This window comes from Aphelocoma coerulescens, chromosome 3, assembly GCF_041296385.1.
Source record: "Aphelocoma coerulescens isolate FSJ_1873_10779 chromosome 3, UR_Acoe_1.0, whole genome shotgun sequence".
Classification (NCBI taxonomy): domain Eukaryota; kingdom Metazoa; phylum Chordata; class Aves; order Passeriformes; family Corvidae; genus Aphelocoma; species Aphelocoma coerulescens.
In genome coordinates, this window is record NC_091016.1 from 80633379 (window position 1) to 80656732 (window position 23354).

At 45.4% G+C, this 23354-nt stretch overlaps 1 protein-coding gene across 5 annotated transcripts in view; it reads right to left on the reverse strand.

The window, feature by feature from the left end:
* Window positions 1–370: 370 nt before the first annotated feature.
* The window catches only part of PRDM1 (PR/SET domain 1), a 31000-nt gene continuing 8016 nt past the window's right edge, over window positions 371–23354 (reverse strand). For 2 of the 5 annotated variants that reach the window (XM_069011054.1, XM_069011053.1), the window contains exons 2-7: window positions 20973–21221; window positions 14272–14391; window positions 10936–11188; window positions 2069–3177; window positions 1639–1767; window positions 371–1223 (exon numbers count right to left, since the gene is read on the reverse strand). In XM_069011054.1, the coding sequence (XP_068867155.1) occupies window positions 648–1223; window positions 1639–1767; window positions 2069–3177; window positions 10936–11188; window positions 14272–14391; window positions 20973–21155 (2370 nt within the window). In that variant the 5' untranslated portion in view covers window positions 21156–21221 and the 3' untranslated portion in view covers window positions 371–647. Of the gene's footprint in view, window positions 1224–1638; window positions 1768–2068; window positions 3178–10935; window positions 11189–14271; window positions 14392–20972; window positions 21255–21478; window positions 21496–22732; window positions 22858–23354 lie in introns of those variants that run through there. The other 3 variants (XM_069011056.1, XM_069011055.1, XM_069011052.1) reach the window with 3 other exon arrangements.

The following is a 23354-nucleotide window of genomic DNA, read 5'->3' on the forward strand; positions in this document are numbered from 1 at the left end:
AGAAGTTGTTTCTTCCCTGCTTGCTGCTACTCTGGGTTGTTGGTTTGGTTTTTTTTTTTGCTTTTCAATTCCCAGTGGGGTGATTTGCTCATGAAAGTACACAGAATTTTTTTTCAAACCAACAGATCTAGGATTCTGTATGTCACATGTCCAACTTTGGCAATATGAAAAACCACATTTGTTTAAAAGACATTGGTACATAAAATACATTTACTGAAACCCTAATCTTAGGTTCTTAAAACAGATGTGCAGAAAAAAAATATCTACAAGGAATGGCCATAAAACAAAAAATAAAAACATTTAAAGTAAAAATTACAATGAATTTTTCCAGTCATTGTAAACATTTTCCTAATTATTGCTTTTAGAATGATTAATTGCATAATAAATTATGAAGTACTATCATTGAAAAAATAATTATGGATAGATGATTGTCTCTTAGTAACTGGCGAGGCAATGCACAGTCCTTTGCCCCTTTTTATGCCCTGAGAAAACAGTAACTTTGGAGTTCCTTCTTTCAGCTGGAGAGCGTAGGGAAACTACTGTAAGCCAAGATTGCTTTGCAGCATTGAAACTATGTACAAGCAACTGCTACAGGCACCCTGACTTGCCAAGTCATAAATAAAAAAAAATCACTTTGCCAAAAAGTCTTAAGGGTCCATCGGTTCAATTGTTTCTTGCTTGACCTTTACAGGTAACAGAGGTAGTGGGTGACCGTGAGGCAACTTCATAACTGACATATCTGACGACTCGTAAAGGTTGCATCCTGAGGAGATAAGCCCATTTCCCAGGTTCCTCTGTAGAGAGACTTTCAGATTAGCTCCTTCCATTTCCCTCCTGAGCATGGTCAGTATATCCTTCTCCACGATCGACGTTAAGTCGATATTGTCCTCCACTTCTTCCAACTTGTCAGCATTGTCACTGATATCGAACTTCTCGATCTCCTCATTGATTCGGTTCAGGTCCTCCATGGAGAGGCCAGAGGCAGGGGCAACGGGGCAGTTGCCCTTCAGGTGGACCTGGAGGCTGCAGAGGTGAATGTAGCTCTTGTGGCAGTGGATGCATTTATGGGGGCGTTCCCGGGTGTGGAGACGCTTGTGCAGCTTCAGGTGCACAAACTGGGTGAATTTGGCCGGGCAGAGCTTGCACTGGTAAGGCTTCTCTCCAGAGTGGAGCCGCAGGTGGGTTTTGAGATTGCTGGTGCTGCTGAACCGCTTGTGACAAACCTAATGTGGGGGGTGGCAGAGAAACAGCGAGTGAGTGGGAGGCGATTTTATGGTTTAAATCACAGACACCTAGGAGGAGACGGCAGGACGAAGCAGCAGCTTTCTATATCTTCACACTTTCTCACAAAGGGAAAAAAATCCCCACCTTTTTTATTTAAATATTGCTGAATGTCATTTTGAGTGGGGCTGATGGCAAAACTGTATCAGGCAGATGTTGCTCTAGCAGGCTGCAGGCAATCGTGCTGTCTCACAGATGCTGCTGCACAAGGGCTGGGCCCAGCTGTGGTGTGGATTCTGGCCCTGAGCAGCCAAGGGTTTGTCCCTCAGCCCTCCCTGCACACTGTACGGGGTGTGCAAAGCCCTGCCGTCCCTTTGGCCTCAGAAGGAATCATCTCTCTCTCTGTGTGTTACATACCTGACACTCGTGGGGTTTTTCTCCCGTGTGTACCAGATAGTGCTTCTGGAGGTGAGCCAGCTGTGTGAAGCCCTTATTGCAAGTCTGGCATTTAAATGGTCTCTCTCCGCTGTGTACTCGGAGGTGCACCTAGGGAGAGACAAAGCAATTAACAATTTGCAGTTTCCAGTACTACAACAAAAGTGCTTTCAGATGTTTCCTAAAGTCAGCAGAAGAGTCCCATTGCCAAAATACAATGTTATCTAGTTAATTAGGTGGCATCAGTATTAAAACACACAACCACGCTTTCTTGCTGGGGGATGCTGTACTAAGCCCAGACGAATAAACAGCCTAACAAGCAAGAGAGGTCTGACCCTGCTTTTCCTCGAAAACCTACAGGGAAAAATCCAAGCCTTCAAAGAAGGCTCCTGTCTTATTCTCCACTGCCTACCTTCAGATTGGAGAGCTGGCCAAAGGTCTTGGAGCAAACATTGCATTCGTACTTGATCTTCCCATTCTGCTTTTTCAGCGGGTATGGGAGGGTTTTGTAACCGGTCACATTCCTCTTACTTTTAATGAGATTCATGGCTTCTTCACCACCGGTGGCAGCCAACACCACTGAGGTAGGTTTAGGTTGCATTATGTGTTCCGAACTGGCTGCTGTACCAGCGGTGGGGGACCCACTGGTAGGGCTGCATGGCTTGTCCTTCATGCTGGCAGCAGCGCCCGTGATAGAGAAGGCACTGTTGGGTGCTGGTATGAGGAAGTCTCTTGGATGATCAGGCTGCAGCAATCGACGGCCTCCTTCACTGGGCAATGAGCTGGGGAGCGTGGTGGGGTTCAGCATGTGGTGGGAAAGGCTACCTCCACTGAGCAGGTTTCCATAAAGAGGATACATCCTTGGGAAGAGATTGAAATTGTTGATGCCATTGATATTGTTCAAAGCGCTCAGGTTATTACAGCTCATATTGAATGGAGGTAACAGGAATTTGTGGTAATGGGGATTGTAGGACGGTAGAAAGGCAGGTGAGAGGTGGCCAGGGGGTGCATATCCAGGATAAGACCCCAATCCTTCTGAGCCATATGATCCATTCAAGTAAGGGTATGGCTCTCTGTGCTCTTGGGAAGTAGGTGCCAGAGGCGAAACCGTGACCCCTGGACTACTGTGGGGGCTTGAACTTTTTAAACTTTGGTCTGGGCTGCTCCTCCCGGATGGACTCGGTGTAGTAGATGCCTGGATGGGCGAGTGAGTAATGTAGCTGGGTCTGTCCATACCATATGCTAAGGAAGCTTTCAGATAGTCTTCTGGAATGTGAGGTCGGATTGGGTAGACAACTCGAGGGAAGAAACACCTCTCTGGGCTATAGTTCTTATGTAAATCATCCAAGTCTTTTTCTGGAGTAACTGGTGAAATGTTGGTCTGAAAGAAGTCTTTTCCTTTTGGAGGATTGGATTCCATTTTCAGGATTTCTTTCACACTGTGCTCCTTCTTTGGGATGCTTTTCTGATAAAGCTCATCTTTATCAGCGCTGTGCTGCTTTGGATTAACGTGGGTTTGTGCTGAAATACAAAGACAAAGTAATGATTATTTAGATATGTCACTGGTATTATCTCTTTTCAGAACAAATTCTAACTCCTACGAGTTTAGTGGGAAGGAAGGGCTTCTCTCAGAGATGAGCAATCATTCAACTTGCCAGAAAACTAATTTTTGTGTGAAGAAATGCCTGCTGGTATTAAGTGTTAATATAAAGCATTGTTAATTTAGGGGATACAGGCCAGTACATAGAGATCTGATGATGATGCATTTGCAGAGTGCCAGTCTCCACTCTGCAAACTGATTTCACCTTTCTTTCCCCTTAAATTTGCCTGGCTTTGCTGTTGAATGTCTCTTTAAGCAGTATTTCTAATAAATGTGGTAACGAGCATTTGTTCACAATACAGGTTTAACTGAAGGACTTCACAGAACACAAGCTCCCAGAAATGTTCCTCAGTAAAATAACAAGGCATGACAAATCGGGTTTTGCCAAACCACAGCAGTCACTTCACCAGCCAGTTCAATTACTTACAGTACCAAAAAAACCATGGCTGGCTAGGATGAAAGCCTTCTTCAAAGAGAAGGTATTCTCCATCAGTAAACAGATCATTACTCATTAAATATACTGCTTAGGAACATCTACAACAAAGCAGACTATTTACTGCAGATTTCTGTGGCATTCAGTCTATGCAGAACTCCTCTGCTTACAGCTGTACTTTATAAAAAAAATGCTGAAGCAAAGTAAAAGAAAGCAAGACTGGTTGGCTCCAGCTGAAGTTGAAATGTGCTTTAAAAAAAAAAAAAGGAAAAAGAAATATGTATTTAGAAGGAAATAGAAGCTAGCATGCGTTCATCTCAGTTCAGCACATATTCTATTTATTTGTATTCAAAGACCTTGCTATCTGGACATAATACAATCTTAACAGCACACTGAAAGATGAATTCAGTAGAAAAACAAATCTGCCTTTATCTTTGTTACATAATCTTGATTACTTGTAAGATATTTTATTACAGGGGGAAAAACTACAAGAAGGTTTTATAATCTTAGTTAGTTAGTGCCAGGCTTTCCATCAGGAGGTACAAGCCAACACCAGTAGGTACGTGACTCAAAAACATTGCAGTCCTTTAGAAACATTTCTGCTTCCATGACTGACTGTTCTTACTTCACTATCTGAGGTGAGAAACAGTTATTTCTGATTTTTGGAGGATCATCTGAACCCAGTGAGGAACGTAAGAACAGGCAATGACCACGCAGCTTTCAACATGGATTCTTTGCTTCACTATGCACTACCCTGATGGAATCTATCATTTGGCAACATTACCCTATAAGGCAAAGAAACAGCCATTTATTAAACGTATCCAAGAAAACAGCTGTTTTCAAAGCATGCTCCTACTTACACCAACCCACTTTACAGTAGCATCCTTTTTGAAATGGCATTAGACTAGTAGCAAGCAAATTTAGTTTGAGATTTGTTGGTAGTTTGTGTGTTTTCAAGCTGCAATGAAATGCAACTGAACACAGTTAAATTCAATTAAAATATTTATGATAAAACTTAAGAGTGTTGTACAGCAAGCATGTGCACAGATAAGTGCACAGATAGCTTCCCAATTAGTTCTCTCAGTATCTAAAATTTAATCCAGAGCTGTATCAAAAATAAAGTAATAACATATTGTGTTGTCTGGCTTTAAAAAACATCTACTTTCTTTGGTCATTTTGTCTGTAATCCTGGACTGGTAACTCATTTTCTAAGTGTCAACCAGATTTTTGGGCATAGCACAGAGGTCCTCCTAGGTCCAAGAAGCTCCACAATGGCACTGTGGATAATATTATCTGTATCTTCTTATCAGCTGCCTTTCACCACAGCAGTGTCTCAGAGCAAACATTCCTGGTGACACTATCAGCATCGGGAAGTATCAAGACCAGGCAGTATTGAAAACTGGACAGGGGGGTGGGAAGGAGGACTTGTGAAGCCTTGCAGCAGGAAAAATAAATAAATACCACATTATCAGGCCCATATCAGTTTCTCAGTGGGGTCTGTCAAGCAGGAAGTTCAAATTGACACTTTTCTCTTTTAAAGAAAAAAACCCGGGGGAGGGGAAGAGGAAGGAGAAATGCTGGTGGTGCTGGAAAAGTGATAGAGAAACTGGGGCCACTTCAGCTGGAGAAACAACTCTGATTGTCACAAGGTTAAACACGAGGGTGGGGATGTACGCGCCTTATGTGCAGGAGCAAGCCCAGGAGTGACAGAAAGGAAGCTCACGCAGAGATCGTGACTTTCTTTGTGCAACAATCCCATGCTCTCTCGACTGACTAAAGATAATTGCTCTTTTCTTCCCTTCTGAATTTTCCCAGTAAAGCTGTCCCTCCTACTAATTTCCATGCGTAGACAGAAGTTGTGGTATTTAAAATTTATTTTTCAAGTCTAACTGTGACAGGTCTCTTTAGTTTGCAAGCTATCTTTGGTCCATAAATCCCCTCTTGGCTTTTCCCCTATTACCTGAGCACAAGGGACACTTGGGAACACCAGAGAGATCAAAACATAAACAAGTGTGTCAGCACTGTGTAAAATAAGAGAAGGTAATGTCGGGGGCCAAGGAGAGGTTCTTAAGTTTTATACTGAAGGTGGATTTAAACCAGGGCTGAAACTGATTGAGAGGTTTACAGCCTTTCTTGTTGCTCTTAAAGGAGCCATACTTCAAAGTTAAAGAGAGATATTTCTTATAAATGGATGTTTTTTCTGAACTTGTGATCTTAGATCTAAGTTTTTACCAATCAGAATGTCTCCCTCTCACTCTTGAAATGCATTTCTCCCCCTGCCCCCATATACACACACACACATATATACATATACTAAATATAGGCACATACTATTCCAAGATCTGTCTAGTTTCTGTGGTCAGAGAGACACACAGAAAAGAGATTCATGACAAAACAAGAACAGTGCAGCTGCATTTTTAAGTTACTGATCTAAGAAGGGTGGGGGGGAAAAAAGAAAAAAACCCCAGACGTGCCTCTTGAGGAGCCTGATCCACTTCTGAGGTCAACAGATTATTTGCTCAGATTTTTTTTTTATCTGCAAACAGATATTTGCTGAGATTAGTGAGTGCGTGCAAGAGGAAGAGGGACAAAACTCCTGTTACTTTTAAGTATTAATAAAACTTGAGTGAAGGGGCTGCCTGAAGTCACTCCAGTGTGGGTGTTCCAGCTACAGACTGCTGCAGAGCTATAGCCTTTGCTCTTGGTTCTTGTGCTCTGAGCAGTAGACTGACAAACATTTCATGAAAACAATGATCTGGTTTTTTTTCTAAAAACTTGAAAAACGGTTGTAGGCAGACAGTAATTTCAATAGTAATTTCAGGAGTGAGATGGTACTGAACACTTTGAGTGGTGGAGCTTAATTATGCCGATTCACATTTTTGATCTAAATTAAGCACTTCTTTTGCTAGTAGAAAGAGAACCTCGAAGTTGTGAAGCGGGCAAAACAAAGACTGTTTCCACTCAAAATGAGAACAGAGACCAACATTTAGAAGTACATAATTTGATCATCTGTTTTCTAAATGTGTCCATGGCAGTGTGACATGCCTTTGAAAACTTTTTGCTCAGAGAAGGTCTTTCCGGAAACCTTCAAATAATTCTCAATATTAAGACAACTTCAGCCCCTGAATTCTGATTTTGTGAAGACAACCTCTCATATAATTTAAAAATCATTTTCCTGAGCCCTTTTGAACATTCCAGGAGGCATTTTTTTAAACAAGTGCAGATGTTTCCTATCAACCCAAACAGAAAAGCTTCAAAACCAGAAAGTGAAACTGCCCATAAACAAAAGGGAAAGCGAGCGACAGGGCTGAGCTAACGGCCAGCATATCAGGGCCAGCAGGAAGAAGAGAAGAATAAATCGCGTTTAAGAAAAAAGCATTAAAAACTTAATCTTCACAGAACCGGAAACATTTTAAATAATGCCTTGTTAAACCTGTTAATGAAACAGAAAGATTGTCAAATATTTTGTAAATAGTCTTCCCCCAACTTCAATTTTTTTCTGAAGCTTGACCAAAAGATGCCACCTGTCCGTACTTGACTGAGGAGACAAACATGACATGAGCAGCAGGAAGTTGCATCATATGATTGCAATATATGAACATTATTATCAAATAGTCATGTCCTGAGTCAATGCAATGGTTTGGATTTTGTTGGGCTTTTGTTGTATAGGGTTTTGGGGTTTTTTCTGTTCTTTTTTTTAACTGTTATCCTCTCCACCCCTCCATCCCAAAATAATCCTCCCATGTTGAGGTAAGAATTAAATTCTAAACTATGTGGAACTGCCAAAGCAATTTTCCTCAGTCTTTGCTAAAAAAAAATATCACAGACTAAAAGACAATCTGAAGGAGCGCTTGAATGAGGTTAAGCACATTTAACGAATTACTGATAATTTATTTTTAGCAGAATACAGAAATCTTGTGTCACCATACTTAAAACTATTTTCTGGACAATGGCACCATCTGAAGGTGACATCTCAAATCTTGACAGAAAACAGGAGGGGCAGGCAGGAGAAGGGGATAATTTGGAATGACACTGAGTTTCCAGCATTGGGATAATGTGGAGTCTTGCCTCTGCCACTGTTGTGCAACTCCTTGCAGGCACTTCAACATCTATCTGAAGTTATGTAGCTCCACTCAGAGCTAATCACAGCTGTGAAGGTAGGTGTGTGCTCCAGCGTCGAAGGACTGGGTCAAAGGCCCCAATTCAGGAAAACACAGAGGACAGGGTTAAACCCACAACTAAGTACATGCCTAATTGCTGTCTTGCATCTGGATGCTTTCCTTCTGCGGCACAAATGAACTAATGCTAGGGAAGTTACCTTTAATTTGAAAGTTTGCTGTTACAGAGGCAAGTAGATGTTACATGTGGGTGTGTAAATACATTTATGCTCTAAAGTGGTAGTTCTCTCATTTTTGAGGCCACTAATTACAGGAAATAAAGCCAGAGAAATTCCCTGATACATTTCTCCCTGGAGGCCCATCCTGCTCTGGTGCTTAAAGAGGAACTGAGGTTCTGAACTCTAAGGCTGATCCCCAAACCCTTGAGGCACTTAAAGCAGCTGCCTATATTTTAAGTTGGCAAGACTGGAAGGTCTCTGTAGGTGTGTGTCCCAGGTGGCCTCTCCTGTGCTGGGCTGGGCAGGCAGCCAAGGTGCGACTCTTCTAAAGCCTCCCACGGGCACCAGTGAGCACTGCACGCCCAAGACACAGTGAAGGGAGAGATCTGGGTGCGACACATCACAGCCACTGGCAGCCTCCCGCCCACACCAGTGTGTATCCCAGGGGAGGAGGCCCTGACTTCAGCATGCCTCTTGGGACCTGGACCCCAACTTTCCCTCCCTCCTCCTCAATGGGTGCCAAAACCAGCAGCCATGAGCTGGGAGAGGTGGTGATGCTCCCCTGCTCCTCTGAGGGAAGCCATACCACTTTGAACACCAAATTATTAACAATCCATTTGGCTGGAGAGGACTTTACTGATTTCCTAGCAGGTGGGGGATCCCCTCAAGCAAGACTGTTTTGATAGGCCAAAGCCTATCTGTAGCAGGTGCAGGGTGCCAGTGAACTGGAGACAAACCCTCTGTGCTTTACTCATGGATAAATGCAGTGCCAGGGTACCTTGGCCAGGCTTTGTGACAGAGACAGAGGCTGGAGAGGCAGCACAATGCTCTCTAATTTTAGATTTAACTAGTGGCCTGGGAGAAAGGAGCAGAAGAAAGCTAAACAGTACTGGCATTCATGGTAAACTCATCTGGTTCCAGTACTAATGCTGGAAAAACCACCCCTGCTTGCACAACTGCTGCAGGGACTTTGGCAAATAAGGATCTTTGGGAGACTTCTGGATTTTTCTTCCACACTTTTCAAAAGGTTAACTTTAGAAAACCTCAGCCCTTATGGTACCTGTAGGGTTTTTGGCCCAGCTGCAGGCTTTAGGCCTGAATGTGCTGGTCACAAGAATGAGGGAAAAGTAAAAAATATGTGAAAATTTTTTCTCATTTTCTGAACTGCTATTTTCTTTAAGTGGAAGGAGCTAACATAAAATTTCTAAATGGTTTAAATATAATTATCTTAAAAAGAAATATGTCTGTTTCAACCTCAGCATCTGGAAATACTGCAAATGTTAAGGCTGAACTACAAAATTGTGGCTCAAGTTCCCATTTCTTTAAATCCTTGTATTGAGCCTACTGCTTTTACTAAAATCAGTTATTCTGCCATGTCCAGACACCCCTAGTTTTGACCTAAGAGTAACTTGACAGAGTAAGAAACACTTTACAAATACATTCATTGCTACTTCTGCAAGGAAGCCTAAGGTGCCAGCAGATGCAGGAAACTGATCCTGCGTTTGTGTGTCCTCCCAGCTAGTGGCCAAATGTGCCTGACTAGATCTTAGCAAACTCCTCATCCACCAGAGCCCTACATGCTGTTGTCTCATCTCACCTGCAGGTCTCACTGAAAAGCCAGCAGTTCATCATATCAGGAAATAAAACTGCACAGAGAGTGGTGAGATGACATATGTGCAAAGATGACAGAATCAGTGAGATCGTTTTTGAACAGAGAATATAGCTGCGTAAGACATTCCCTCCCTCTCTTCCCTCTGTCATTAAGAGACGACAGGTTTTCTTCTATTAATTTGTAGGAAAAGACAAAAAAATAGTGAAAGGGTGACACCCACAGAGGATAGATGTACTTTTGATTAATCTGAATGTGTGATATCATTTTTGTAATATGGGATGACAATTCTAATGATCCCCCAAGTAACAATGATATTTTTTAACCCATTCCTTGTTGCCAAATAACCATAAATAGTTCTTTATATTAAAAAAAAAAAAATCCTGCTTGCAGTTTGTCCTTCAAGCTTCAGTGTAGTCACTGGCAGAACGACAAAAGAATACTCTGCTCTACCTTAGAGCAGCAGCAGGGGAAGCAGCCTGAGTCCACTGAGAAGTCAGCAAGAATCTTTCCTTCTCTAGAAGGGGCTCTGGGTGAGGTATCAGGCAGTGATTAAGTGAGAAGTAAAGCACCAAGGCTGGAGATCATCAGAAATCACAGAGGAACACAAACTCCTGGAAACACCTCTTCCCTCTGCTACGAGTGCTATTATTTTTGAACAGAAAATGAAAGCTGCAATATAAAGCCAAGAAATGGGGACAAAGTACACTGACCTGAAAACATAAGTAACCAGATGAGAAGACCACAGGAGGTTTGGTCCCATTAGATAAATATGTGTAGATGCAAGGCTCAAAGTGCATTATGCAGTAAACATGTATTTTGTCAGACACCTAGACAGAGTCATGGCACATTGCCACTTCCTGGTACAGTGAGGGCAGCCCTTTGGGAGCATGACTGGACAGCACAGCCTTTAGTATATGCTACCAAAGCAGACTTTTGCTCAACACACTGTGAGATCTGAAATTGGAAAGTCTGAGAGTGAACCAACAGCTATGGTTAGGAAGACAGAGGTCAGGTTGTCTGTCCAGAATTTCACCAGATAAGACTCAGAGTGTAAACAAGCAACTGCTTAGATTTTATAACCTCTTTCCATTTGAACAGGCACAGAGTCTTGTGTTGGGTTTTTAATTCCCCTTTTTAACATTCTCTTGTGTTGGGTTTTTTAATTCCCCTTTTCCACTCCAAGCTACCTCCTGTGACACAACAGATGATGCAGCTGTGTAATTATACAACTTATTATTAGATCGTATAGGCAGAAGAGACATTACTAGCATTCCTTTTTTATACTGTAATGCACTTACTGAGGTTCATCATTGTCAGCTCTCTGGAGGAGGGATAGTGCAGCCTCTCTGCAAAGTCTCGGCAATACCACACAAGCAGCTCTTGGTTGGCAGGGATGGGCTTGATGGTATAGAAGTAGATGTTCATTCCATTCTGACAAGCAGCCAAGTTCTGCTCCTGAACAGAGTAGCCGGGGTTTACATAACGCATCCAGTTGCTCTTGTCCTCATTAAATCCATCAATGAAGTGGTGAAGTTCACCACTTGAGTAGATCTGGAATAAAGAGGAAGTGCTTATGAATGTATTTAAATATATATATAGGCACAATATGCAACACGTATGCACCGAGTCCAGAGGGGAAAAATGATAAGCTCCCCTTTTTTTTTTTTTTTAAAGAGCATATATTACTGAAGTAAGAGGTCAAGCTGTGTTCCTGCCTTTCCAACTATGACATCCTCTGATTTAAGAAGGTATTCAAAGGCAAGTTCACAGTCACCTTTTCCATTTCATCTTAGCCTATGTCTCAGCTTGGGAAAACAAGACCCAAAATCTGAAATGCAGAGTACTCTCCCCTGTGTGAACGGTCTACCTTAGAGTCCTTTTCCTGATTCTCTGATCAACAAGTGGGTGATGCTGATGACTGCAGGTCTGAGTGCATGCTTGCATTAATGCTTTGAGTCACCTGTGTATAAGACTGGCTGGCTGCACTACGTCAGAGTCCTTCTCACCTCTTTCTATGGCCTCTGTACTTGCAGTTTCCTACCACCTCCACCCAAGGTTTAAACTATGCAAACATTCTCCACCCCCCTAGAGTCCTAAAACAACACTTGCTCATAGTTGAACTGTAACCCTTTTTTAGGAAGGCTGGGTGAGGCAAAGATGAAATTCACCTGCCATAACTGAAGGAAGACCTGGAGAGGGGTTAACCCATGAAAAGTCATTTTTCCTGCCAAGGGACATGTTCTGACTTGCCCACGAAGGGGCAAGAAAACATGAATCTGAAAACTGCTCAGCAGTTTCGGGGGAAAGAAGTTCCCATCATTGACAGAAGCTACTGTTTCTTGAAATGGTAAGAATAAGAGAATTATTTTTAAAAAGTCAAGAGAAATCCAGGAAACATGCTTGTTAAAAACTCACTGCTTACTCTCACGGAGAACTAGCTCCGTGCTGGATGAAATGACCAGGCAAAAACCAGACCTTGAAGTGGGAGCAGCTTGCACCAGCAATGCACCGCGCTGAGCAGGAAATGCCTTTCCAAAGGGGAGACAGAGCTTATCTCATGGGGAAAACACTCCACAGGATGTTGCTGCCCGTGTGCCCTCACCACTCTCGCAGCTCCCTGGCCGGGCAGTGCCCTCCGGCCGGCCGGGACCCTCCTATGCTCCCCGAAGCCCGGCGGGCAGAGAGGCGAGGCCGCCTGGCCCTTTAACGCGGGCCGTAAACACCAGAATCACTTTCTTTAAGAGTAACTTCCTGTAAACTGAGAAGGGGGAAATACATGTGGCCTCATCAAAGCGGCTTGCGAGAGATTTTGCGGTGTGTTTGTTATGAGAAAATGGAAGGGAGCCGGGCGAGTTGTGCTGCATCAAGAGGAGCCTTCGGGTTTCTCTGCTCACCCCGGCTCGCAAACTTCCAGGAACGCGGGGCTCTGGCGCTTGACGCCTGCCACCACTTCCCAAACCAGCCCTCCACCGCTCCCACGTCAGGGCCACAGCTCCGACTCTCCGGCAGAGGCACCCACCAGGCTCCCACCTATTCTGGGGAAGGCGCGACCAGATGTGCTGAGTCACGGCGCGGTTCCCAGAAATGACGCGGGCCCGGGCGGCCCCGCTCCCCTGGCGCGGGCAGGGCGCAGGCAGCGTCCCCGGGCGCCCGGCAGATGTTCCCGCTCCTGCCAGCGAGCCCGGGATGCCTTTCATAACATGTGGGGAGTTATCTCCCACGTGTTATTATTTCCTTTGCATATGCAATAATGTGTCAGACCCCTAGGAAGGAATTGATTTTCAGTGCAGCAGTCTGTCTTGAACGAATCAAGAGATTATAACAGGGAATTTAATGATGCCTAGATGGTTCCTAGGATATTATTTCTGAGGATCCCTCCGCATTAAGGCTTAAAATCACATCGTAAGAATGATGTCATCTTTCTCACTGCAATGTAGGAATGAAGTACTGCAAGATGGTTAGCAGCCCCTCTTCCCTGTGTCTTCTGTCTTATGAACAACTGGTGGGGCTAGGGTCAGCATACTGGTCTCTTCCTATACTGGACACAAGCTCCCTAAAAGTTCAGCAAAAAGAAACATTTTGTGGCCTTATTAATGTGAAAACAGTTGCCTGCTGTGTAAAAACGCACATGCAAATAACTGCCTGTGCAATGCTGTATTACGTCGTACAAAGACGATCTGAGAAAACCAAAATGATTCAATTAGGTAGGAAGAAAGGGGTGTGGGGAATGCTGGTGCGTGCCCTGGGTTTCACCTGGATATGAGGTTGGGATATTACTAAGGCAGGCAGGCACCTGAGCGTAGAGGCTTGGACACAGTCCCAAATCCACGGATTTAGACACAACCTACATGGCTAGAAGGCAGCAAAACAAATCCACGGAATGAGATGGGGCTGAAAAAATGTTCTCTAACAGTGTGTCTGTAAGGAAAATGAGGATTATGTCAGCTGATAAACTGGAAGCATATTCCCCAGCACAGACTGCCCAAGCCAAAACATATTGGCTGCTGCTCCCTTCCAGTTTATGCTATGGAATACAAATTAGGCACCACCTCTGGTGTTTGTCTCCTTTCCCTTTGCTAAGATCCATGAGCTGCTCTTTTAACAATTCTGAGGAGACCTAGAAAAATTTATTACTTGAATGATATACACAGAAGACTACCACTACTGTGTTACAGCAGTTCTATACAAGACCCAGGAAAAAATGTCACAAAATGTATCATAATTCCAGAGTGACAGCTTATGCAGTACTTTCACAGCTTCTTCATAGTGGGAAAAATCAAGGACGTGATACTTGCATAAATCAGAATGACTTCCCGCTATGAAGAAATGCAAAATAACCTGCCCTTACAGCAAGCAGCACAACTATTTCTGTACAGAATCAAGCACCGATACATTTTGGAAGACAGAACCAGGAAGGGCTATGCATCTCCACTGCTCTCTCCACCCACACAGTCCCTACGTCCAAGACAGCCAGGCTTTTACTCGGCTTAATTCACCCACTGGCCTTGTTTGTGCCTGGCCACATACAGAAGTTGTTCCCTGCATCATGCAGCAGGAAGTGACCCAGCTTCTCAGCCGTACTCATTTAGTGATCTGCTTACTGCAACAACGTGGTGATGCTTTTTCCTGCTTACCCGCCAAAAGTATTTTCTGTTTGCATTCTTGGGAACCGTATCACTGGTATAGATCTCTCCTACCAGGGGTCCAAAGCGTGTTCCTTTTGGGATGTACTCTTTGCTTATAACTCCAGTGACCTACAAGAAGAGCAGCACAGGATCAGTCCATTGCCAGTAGAAAATGAGAAGTCTCCCTCTTCTCCCCTGTCCCCCAAATGTAACACGGTAAAGCAATCAGTGCAAGAATTTTTTTGTGACAGGTGAGCAGAACAGAAATAAATAAATGAACAATCGTGTTGGTTACAATACAACCAGCTTTGTTAGGTACTAACATTTTCCTAAGACATATGGAAGTTAATGATGAATACCACCTTAAAAATGTGCTTTTTGGAAATACATTTACAAGAAGAAACAGTAAGCAAAATGTACAGAGACTGTCAAATATCTTCACAAGTTATTTTTCCTATCAAAGGCAACCCCCAAAAGTCTAGTTCCAGAAAACAAAAATATGCAATATCTATCAATCACTTCACTGCTACAGAGCTTGCTTTTCTAATAAGTTAGAAACTGGAATGACTGCTCCTCCAGATCAAAATGAAACCACCCTCCACCCCCCTTCATTCTTCAGTCTATAGCTGCCCTAAAGTAGCTAAAAGGAGAACACACACACACACACACCAAAAAAAAAAAAAAAAAAAAAAAAAAGACAACCTTCAGTTCTCTTACCAGCATAGACTGGCATACTAAACAGAATATGAAGTGGCTCTGGGACATGTACTCACAGGTCACCTTCTTGTATAAAAAGGAATCATTAGTTCCGGTAACATATATCAAGTGGGTTTGGTCAAAAAAGGTGTAAGGGTTTTGTAGAAAATGCTCCACTGTGCTAGGTCTAAGAAATGTACTCTGGTTGTTCAGCTTCCTTCTTGACAGTAATTATACCAAAAAAAGTCACTGACCACAAATCAGGAAGCAATTCATCATTATTCAGAAGAACGTGCCTTGGAGTAACCCTTTGCAAAACACTGCTGAGTTATTGGTTTTGTCTTTCTGCTTCTCACCGATTTTCTTAAATTTAATGTATCCAAAAAATGTTAGAAAACCAACAATTTTGTAAACCAAAAACCCCAAGACTTTGCAAGATTGATCCTGCTGCTCAGATGGTGGGAAAAAAAAGAAGGTAAAAAGCCCATTAATTTGGTATTATAACCAAATATATTATATACTCTCATGGCAAAATGTATTAAACTTATCCCCTTCACACATCTTGACACTTGTCTTTTTGCTTGCCAGGATTTCAGAACAAGACAGGAACACCAGCAGTAGTTGAGGAAGACTGAGAGCTGGGATTACTGCTGTCTGTACCCCACAAGGAATTGATGTCCTTACCAAAGCAGATTAGCACTCATCAGACTCTACAGACAGCTCACTTCAGTGAGCTTTTCTATTTCTTTTAACAGTCCTTCTCAGCAAAGGGTGGTAAAAACCCTGGACTGTACGTAGACAGCGCTTCACAAATTAGCTAAGCCTTTTGATCTTCTTATGCTACATTTTCTTACATTGTACGATCCTTAATGTGTAAGTGAGAGGCAGACATAAATCCTTGCCTGTGTACTGGTCAAGATTAAAACTCCCAGTAAAAAATGAATACCTAGCATAATTTCATGTTAAATGTCAAAACAAGGGGGACAAATAACAGCCATGAATTCAAGAAATCACCTGGAAACAGATTGGTGGGTGTACGTGGTGGCTGTTTGCACTCGTTTGCATTTTAACATGTGTTTTCAGCACACTACAAAGAAAAAAAATTAAAACATCAACAGGAGAGGTAGTTAAATGCTTCATTGATCTGTGCATCTGGACTGAAGAGAGAGAAGAGGGACTTCCAGAAATTTTCCTATACCTACCATATGCTGAAACAAGCTCAGTGGCTCAGTTTTATTTTTGTCTTGCTTATACATGTCTCATAGAGAGCCGAAAAAGGCAGATGTTCTTCTCATTTTCCCTATATATCTTCATTTACATCCATCTGCCCTCTCAAGAAAAGTTCACAACCAAGCTACAAGCACACCCTACCAGTTTTACTGCACGATAGCTTGAGATTTTTCATGGTTTTAAAAATATCTTGGCCCTAATTAAAACGACTAATGAAATTCTCAGAATCTCTAGAAATCACTCCTTGAACTAGTCAACTTGAAACAGTCTCTGACACAGCAGATACTTTTTGATATCCACCTTACAGACAGCATTTGTATTCAGCTATGCCAGGGGAGAAGCAAAGATGATTTCTCACCCTGTACCCATCAGAATTTGGCAGAAGAAGTTCTGCACATCTGTGTGTGCCAACGCTGAAGCTTTGCTAAACCAGGCTATAAAGCTGTCCAGACGACTTTTAGCTGACGGTAGCTCTCTGGTCAGCAATTCTCGGCCTCCACTGTTCCCTCACAAGCTCACCTGATGAGGTCGAGGAGGGGCACCTGCCAGCAGAAGGGTGCCAGCAGTGCCAGGGCAGCCTGGCTCCAGACTGCCGGCAACCCCCCTGCCGCAGCCAAAAGGGGCTCCTGCCCGCCGCAGCTTAGCGGGGGCGGCTTAAGAGAAGGCCAGGAAGCAGGGAGCTGCCGAGGGCTGGCCGGTAGGACAGCGGCGCAGCTCCGGGTCCGGAGCCGGGGGTGAGCCGCCCCCGGGCTGCCGGAGGGCTGTGCCAGAGCGGCACTTCGGAGCTCTGTCCGCCAGGTGTCCTCCAGCGCGCCGCTCCGCCCGGCGCGGAGCCCTTCCCGGGAGCCGCCGGGAGCCCGGCGCGGGCGCTCCCCAGAAGCGGAGCCCTTCTGCTGCCGCCGCCGCCCGGGCGCTGCCTGCGCGGCCCGCACCGCGCCGCACGGCAGCCCCTGCTGCCCCCGCTAGTTCCTCTCCACAGGCGCTTACCCCCTCTCCCTTCAAAGCTCCCGGCACTCCGCCGCGTCCCTCCTCTCAGTGCAAGAGCATTTCCAGCAGGAAGGTGCAGCCCGGCGTCAGCCGGAGCCCGCTGCCCGCGCGGGGCCGGCTGCGAGCGGCGCTCGGGCGCGCCGGCGGGGACAGAGCGGCCGCCGGCGGGGCGGCCCGGCGGGGGGAGCGCGGGCCCGGCGGCAGCCCGGGACGGCGGCCCTGGAACTGACCAGGGTCCTAATGCGGCGCCGGGGGCCGGGCACGCCTGGGGCCCTCCAGGCCCGGTCAGCACATCCCGGCCTGCCCGCGGCCCCTGGGCATGTGGCGGATGGGCTCCGGTCCCAGTTTGATCTGAGATGGAGCTTTGGAAAATCAACGCTCCCGCATCTTTGTTTGGGGAGAGGGCACTGAAGTAAACAACGACTCCTGCTAATTCTGCAAGGGGCGGGTATTTTGCAATGGGACCACTAAACTGCTTTAGAAAACCAAAACACCGAACAAATTCTTATTGGCTTCATTAAAACAACAGTATTCTCCACACGCAAACAGGGCGGGCCATCGTGTGTCCTGGAATAACATTGATTTTAGGTTTTTTTTAGCTATTAGTTCTACAGTTATGTAATTTTTACCCCTTTGTTCAGTGACCAGTTTTCTAAAAGTGATGCCACAAAACAGAATGCTTTCAGATGGCTTCCTCAGCGACCGCACAAAAAATAAATAAAAGCAATAGGGGAGAGCAAGTGTCTGAGGTCACTGAGGCACAGTTCGTAACAGCTCAAAATCACTGCTTTCACCAAAATCACTGATTCAGGGTCTGTCTCTAATAAATGGCCTTATCAGATATATGCAACAGTAATGGGTGTTTTGCCAAGATATGTTTTCCTCTGCCGAAGCTCACGGACCAGGATGAGACACTAGTAATATTCAAGACAGCAGAGTAACTGTCACTTTATATCAAGAAGGGCTGTTTGGGCTTTAAACACCAAGACCAAAGGGAAGATTATTGAAAAAAATGTTTTTAAATGTCTGCATGAAAAGATCATTCACATATGGCCTTCTAAGCATAAGCCTGACACCACATTTCATCATTTTTTGACAATTGCCAAAGCTGGGGGAAAGGATAAATAATTCACACATAGAAATAAATAAATGACTTTATGTAAATCTAACAGCCTAAAATGTTATGAGCAGTAGTAATTAATTTTTTTAAATGCTGACACATTCTGTGAACTCACAACAAAAAATGTGTTCTTCAAAAAAGTCCCTGATCAAGATCCAAGAATAAACAAGAGTATGATGACGTGTCATGGGCTCCCTTGCAAATTGCATAAACCTTTGAAGAGGAGCTCCATAAAGCATGCAAGGAGAAGATACAGAAAAGCAGCACTCCCCAAATAGCTGTGGCCGTACTTCCTCCCTCCTAAGCAGGCATGCAGTACTTTTCCTGCTCCTGCCGGAGATACAATACTAATTGTGACAGCACCAGGATTTCATGATCTAATCATGACAGTATCAGCATTTCACAAGCGATATATATGTTTTTTTGACAATAAACTGACTCAGCATTTAAAACTCAACCAGATGAAGCCACAGCTCTCCCCAAAGTTAACAATGAAGACAGCTCACATCTGAAACCCACTGGCAAACACGCACGCATGCATCCCCCGAAGTCTTACCTCATCCTTTTGCAAGTGATAAAAACCCACCCTACCGAGCTGTCAGGACTCCAGTGGTTTTCCATGAGATCAAAACCAGAATCAGGCTCCCTCACTGATCCACAAACAGCAACTTGCAAAAGCAATACATGTACCCAGTCCTGACCCCAACTAAAAAAAAATCACACTCAGAAGGCAAACAGAAAAAAAATACAGTGTTTCATGTCAGAAGTTGCTAGCACACAAGCAGATCATACCATTTACAGCTACTTCACCCTGCGGATTAGCAGCAAATGAGAGACCTGTCCATACATTCACCAGAGTGTAGCCTTCACAGAAGGTGGGCAAAAGAGCACATATCGGCCCTTTCTTTCAGAGCTACCTTAAAGAGAGTCAGGGTTTAAAAGCTCCTATTGCTCCTAAGGGTAGGTGCAATTCAGCACAAATGAAAGACCGGGGGGAGCTTTGGAGAACAAAAGGAGGATGTCCTATATTCAGACTCCCACTAGCAGGGAGCTGCACGGGTCACATTTTACAAGAAAGAACCAGCAATCTTTCAACAACTTCTCTCTCCCCCACCTCTTATACAGAGATGGCAGCAATCCTCCTGATTCACTGACCTGAGCTAGAGAATAAGGAAATTACACCTCGGTGTTTCCAAACACAGTGTTGGAAATTTTGAAAGCTCTTTGGATGTCTCCAAGCCGCAGCAGCCGGACTCGACAGGGGCAGAGAGAGCAAGCAGCCTCAGCAGCCAATCAGTCATCAGCCGGCTGCCAAGGACCGACCCGAGCTGTCACACTGTAAGCTCATCCTTCAACCAAGAAATCCGCCTGTATTCCATGGCAGTCATAGCTTTATTTCCCTCTTCACGCCAAACTAAGACCTATCTAACAATGCAATAACACAAAACCAGGTTTCACACTTTTTTGCTGGAGCATGACCTTTCTCTGCCAAAATTTGGCAGGGCAGGGCAGGGCAGGGCAGATGGGAAGAGAAGAGTGATTTTAAGGAGAATTTAGCTTTAACCTCTTACCAAACCTACTTGGCACTCTATTAGGCACTGCCAAGCTAAATTCTGTGGTGTCAAACACCCTTCAGCTGGGGGTCTGGCCCTACTTCTGTGCACAGGATTAAACAAATACCTGCTCTGGAAGGAAATATTTGATAGGCATGGATGAGTGTACCTCTTCTTTTCAGCTCTGTGGTCAGTATGCTTAGCCAAAGCAGAAGCACAGGTAATAGTTGCTATACCACAAGTCTCAGCACAGGGAGAAATGAAGGGTTGTCCCCTGGGTTGTTACACTACCGAACATCACACCTAGCTATAATAGCTACTCTATACGAAGGAGTAAACACAAAACCAAATTGCTCATCCGGGCTCATTTCTTTCCAGCCCTTCTGAAACAACAACAAAGAATGTACCCACTCCAGGGACAAGGATAGGACAGACTCGCACAGCTAGCTACCAGTGAAGATACTGTCCCAGATAAACAAAAGTTAATTTAAGCTACGGCCGCCCTTCTGTCAAGCTTGCTACAGTTCTACCATTACTTCCTTAACTGACATGCCAGAGAGTTTTTAAGAATTTAGGAAGTCGGGAATACAACAAGCTCACGAAAAGAATAAAGCAATTTCATAACCAAAGGGAAAACAAAAAGAAATAATTAAACACATTTCCAGGAATTTGTTTTTGTTTTTTTTTTCCCTTTACTTTTTTAAAGCTATTTATTGGACAACCGAGGCACTTTAATCTCTGAGCCAGAGGCAATGAATGGTCCTGGCAAACAGCAGCCTAGAAATTGGCACAAAGAACTACCCCACAGTTTAAATATGCTTATTCAGATGCTGTTCAAATTGTGTGAAAATTTAACTGTTTGCGAATTGGTACAGAAGCAGTTTCAGGGATAGGTTGGCTGCAATTTTCAGTGGAAATATTACACAACAGATGACCAGCACACAGTTTCTTAAAAGAGTTATTAGGGTCCCATATTAAAAGCCAGCAGGCAGCATTTGTTGTTGTTGGTAGGGTGTGTGTGTGTGTGTATGCTAGAGAATCAAAGACAGGGTGAGCACACGCTTTCCAAAGCGCTGTGATTTGGCTTGTCTGACTCCAACCTTCCCCAGAGCACTGCCGCTTACCTCTTTGCAGTTAGATGCATATTTGAAAGTCAAGTTCCTTGGCAAGGAAGCCTCTGCCTGAGTTAGGGTGCCTCCATCGGCACTGGGATCCAGCGGATGATCATTTACAATATATGTGCACTTCTCTTCAAAATCAGCCTCTGTCCACAGAGTCATGTCAGCATCCTCCATGTCCATTTTCATTGTCCACTCTCTCCCTTTCACCAGATTCTTGAAACTCACAGCGTCCGAGCTACACTGTGTAGCAGCCTGGAAAAAAAGAAAACAGCCTTTAATCCTCATTGTCCTTCAGTGTTGTGGTTTCCGTTGATACAGTGTGACTAATACAGTAGTCTGTGACACTTTAAAAGCGTATGCAGGATAGTTGGTACAGTTGAGTAATAGCCAAAAAGCAGTGTAAACGAAGCTGCTCTGACTGAAGCAGCACTTTAAAATGCCAGCCTCGGTAGTAATGAGGGAACAAAAACAAAGAGGAGAAAATCCCTAGGCTGTGACAACAACTTTACCTTTTTCAGACCCTTTCCTTAATGCTTCAGAGAGAAAAGAATATTCCGTGCTGAAGAAAATGTGGGGTCATGGCCGCAAGACCACTTAGTCGCCTGTGGAAAAGCTGCCTCAGAAAAGTGTCACACAAACAAGGAGAGGAAGAGGAAAGGAACTGCTGTCTGCGTCTGAATGAAGCTAAAAATGGAAAGCGCATGTTGGAAGAGCGGAACCCAGCCTTGCCTCTTCCAAATGGGGAAGCCTGAACTTTCCCACCGGCTTTCAACACACAAACAACTTTCAAAACAACCTGGCCCCCCCGCCTCCTCCTGACGTCCCCTTATCCTTTGGCATGGAAGGCTGAGAAAGCCGACATCCTGCCAGCATCACTGTAGCAGCAGCAGCCCTGCACAAAGCACTGAAACGTGTTCTTGGGGGTCAAACCAGAAAAGAAGCAGGGGAAATAAATAAAATATTTTTTAAAAAAGTTGATCTATCCCTTTTGATTTTGATGGTACCTCCTAGAATTAGTATCTCAAAGCAGTGGATATAAGCCTAGCAGGACAATTCCAGCAAGTCCTTCAGCCCCACTGTCTGTTCAGGACAGAAGCACTGTTATCAAACCTATCCTCGAACAGGTATTAGGGTCACGCTCTTTCCATAACGTTCATGAGGAACCAAAATCTGTGCCTATGCCGGTAGCTGAGAATGACGCTCAATCCGGCGTAAAATCCCTTCATTTTTCCTTTTTGGATACGCAGCTACTATGAAATTCACACCCCTCCTCCGGGAAAAGCGAAACACGAAGACTGAAAGCGCACGATCTTCCGAGAAAGAGATTAAGGGCTAAGCGACTGTGTGTTCGGGGGAGACCCCCAGCACCCCTCCGGGACCGACCCTCCCGGGAGACACAACCGAGCCATCCGAAGAGGCTGAGGCGGGGGTCGCGGCAAGACACAGCTCCCCTGCGACCGCCGCCGCCGCGGGACCAGCCCCGCGCCCCGTCCTGACCGCGGTCGAGGCGAGCAGTGCGACAGTGCCGGACCCTCGGCGCTGAAGGGGGAGAGGGGAAGAACAGCGAAACTCAGGCCGGGGGTGGGGGTGTGACAGCTGCGCGGCGGAGCGAAAGGGTTAATGCCGATCAGCGCAGCGCTCCCGATCCGGGAGAGGCGACGAGGAAACTTTTGCTTCGTCCCGCGGGCGCCGGGGCGGGCGAGAAGCAGGAGCCGGGGAGGTGGAGACAGGGGTGAAAGAGGGGACGGCATCGCGTTCCTTACCGGGGCAGAATCCGCGCGCGTTTCCACAGCGAAGCCCACCGGCGGCGGCAAACCTGGCTCATCTCTACAGAGTAAGCATTTCTCCTTCCTTCCAGCGGCCGGGTCCCCGGGAGACTGACTCACACCTCCAGCCGCCGCTCCCCTCCCGCTCCTCCCTCCCCCGGCTGTCACAGGTGCTGCTGCTCTTGCCGCTGGGGAACGCTGGGGGGCCGCCTGCCACAGCCGCGCGCTCCGCTCGCCCCGGCCCGCCCGCCGCTCGCCCGCCCGCCCGCGCTCACGCACCAGCCCCTCCCTCCCTCCGCCAGCCCCTCTCACAGCGCGGGAGGTGGGGCCCTACCTGCGGACCCTGCCCCGCCCAGCCCACCCGCGTTGGGTTTTTTACATCACTGTTATTATTTTAATTTTTTTCCCCTCCCTTTCGGCCCCGTGCGTCAGCTGGGAGAGCCGCGGCGCTGCCCCGCCGCCTGGATCTGCTGGGTGGGCGGGCACCGCGGCGCTTCGCGGAGAGCGCACCTGAGGCAGTTTTTACTAGAAATCTGTTTTCCCGTGCTATTTTTAAGCTTCGGAGTTCAGTATATGACCGCTTTCGTTCTTACGCAGTTTGACTCGATAGAACTTTATA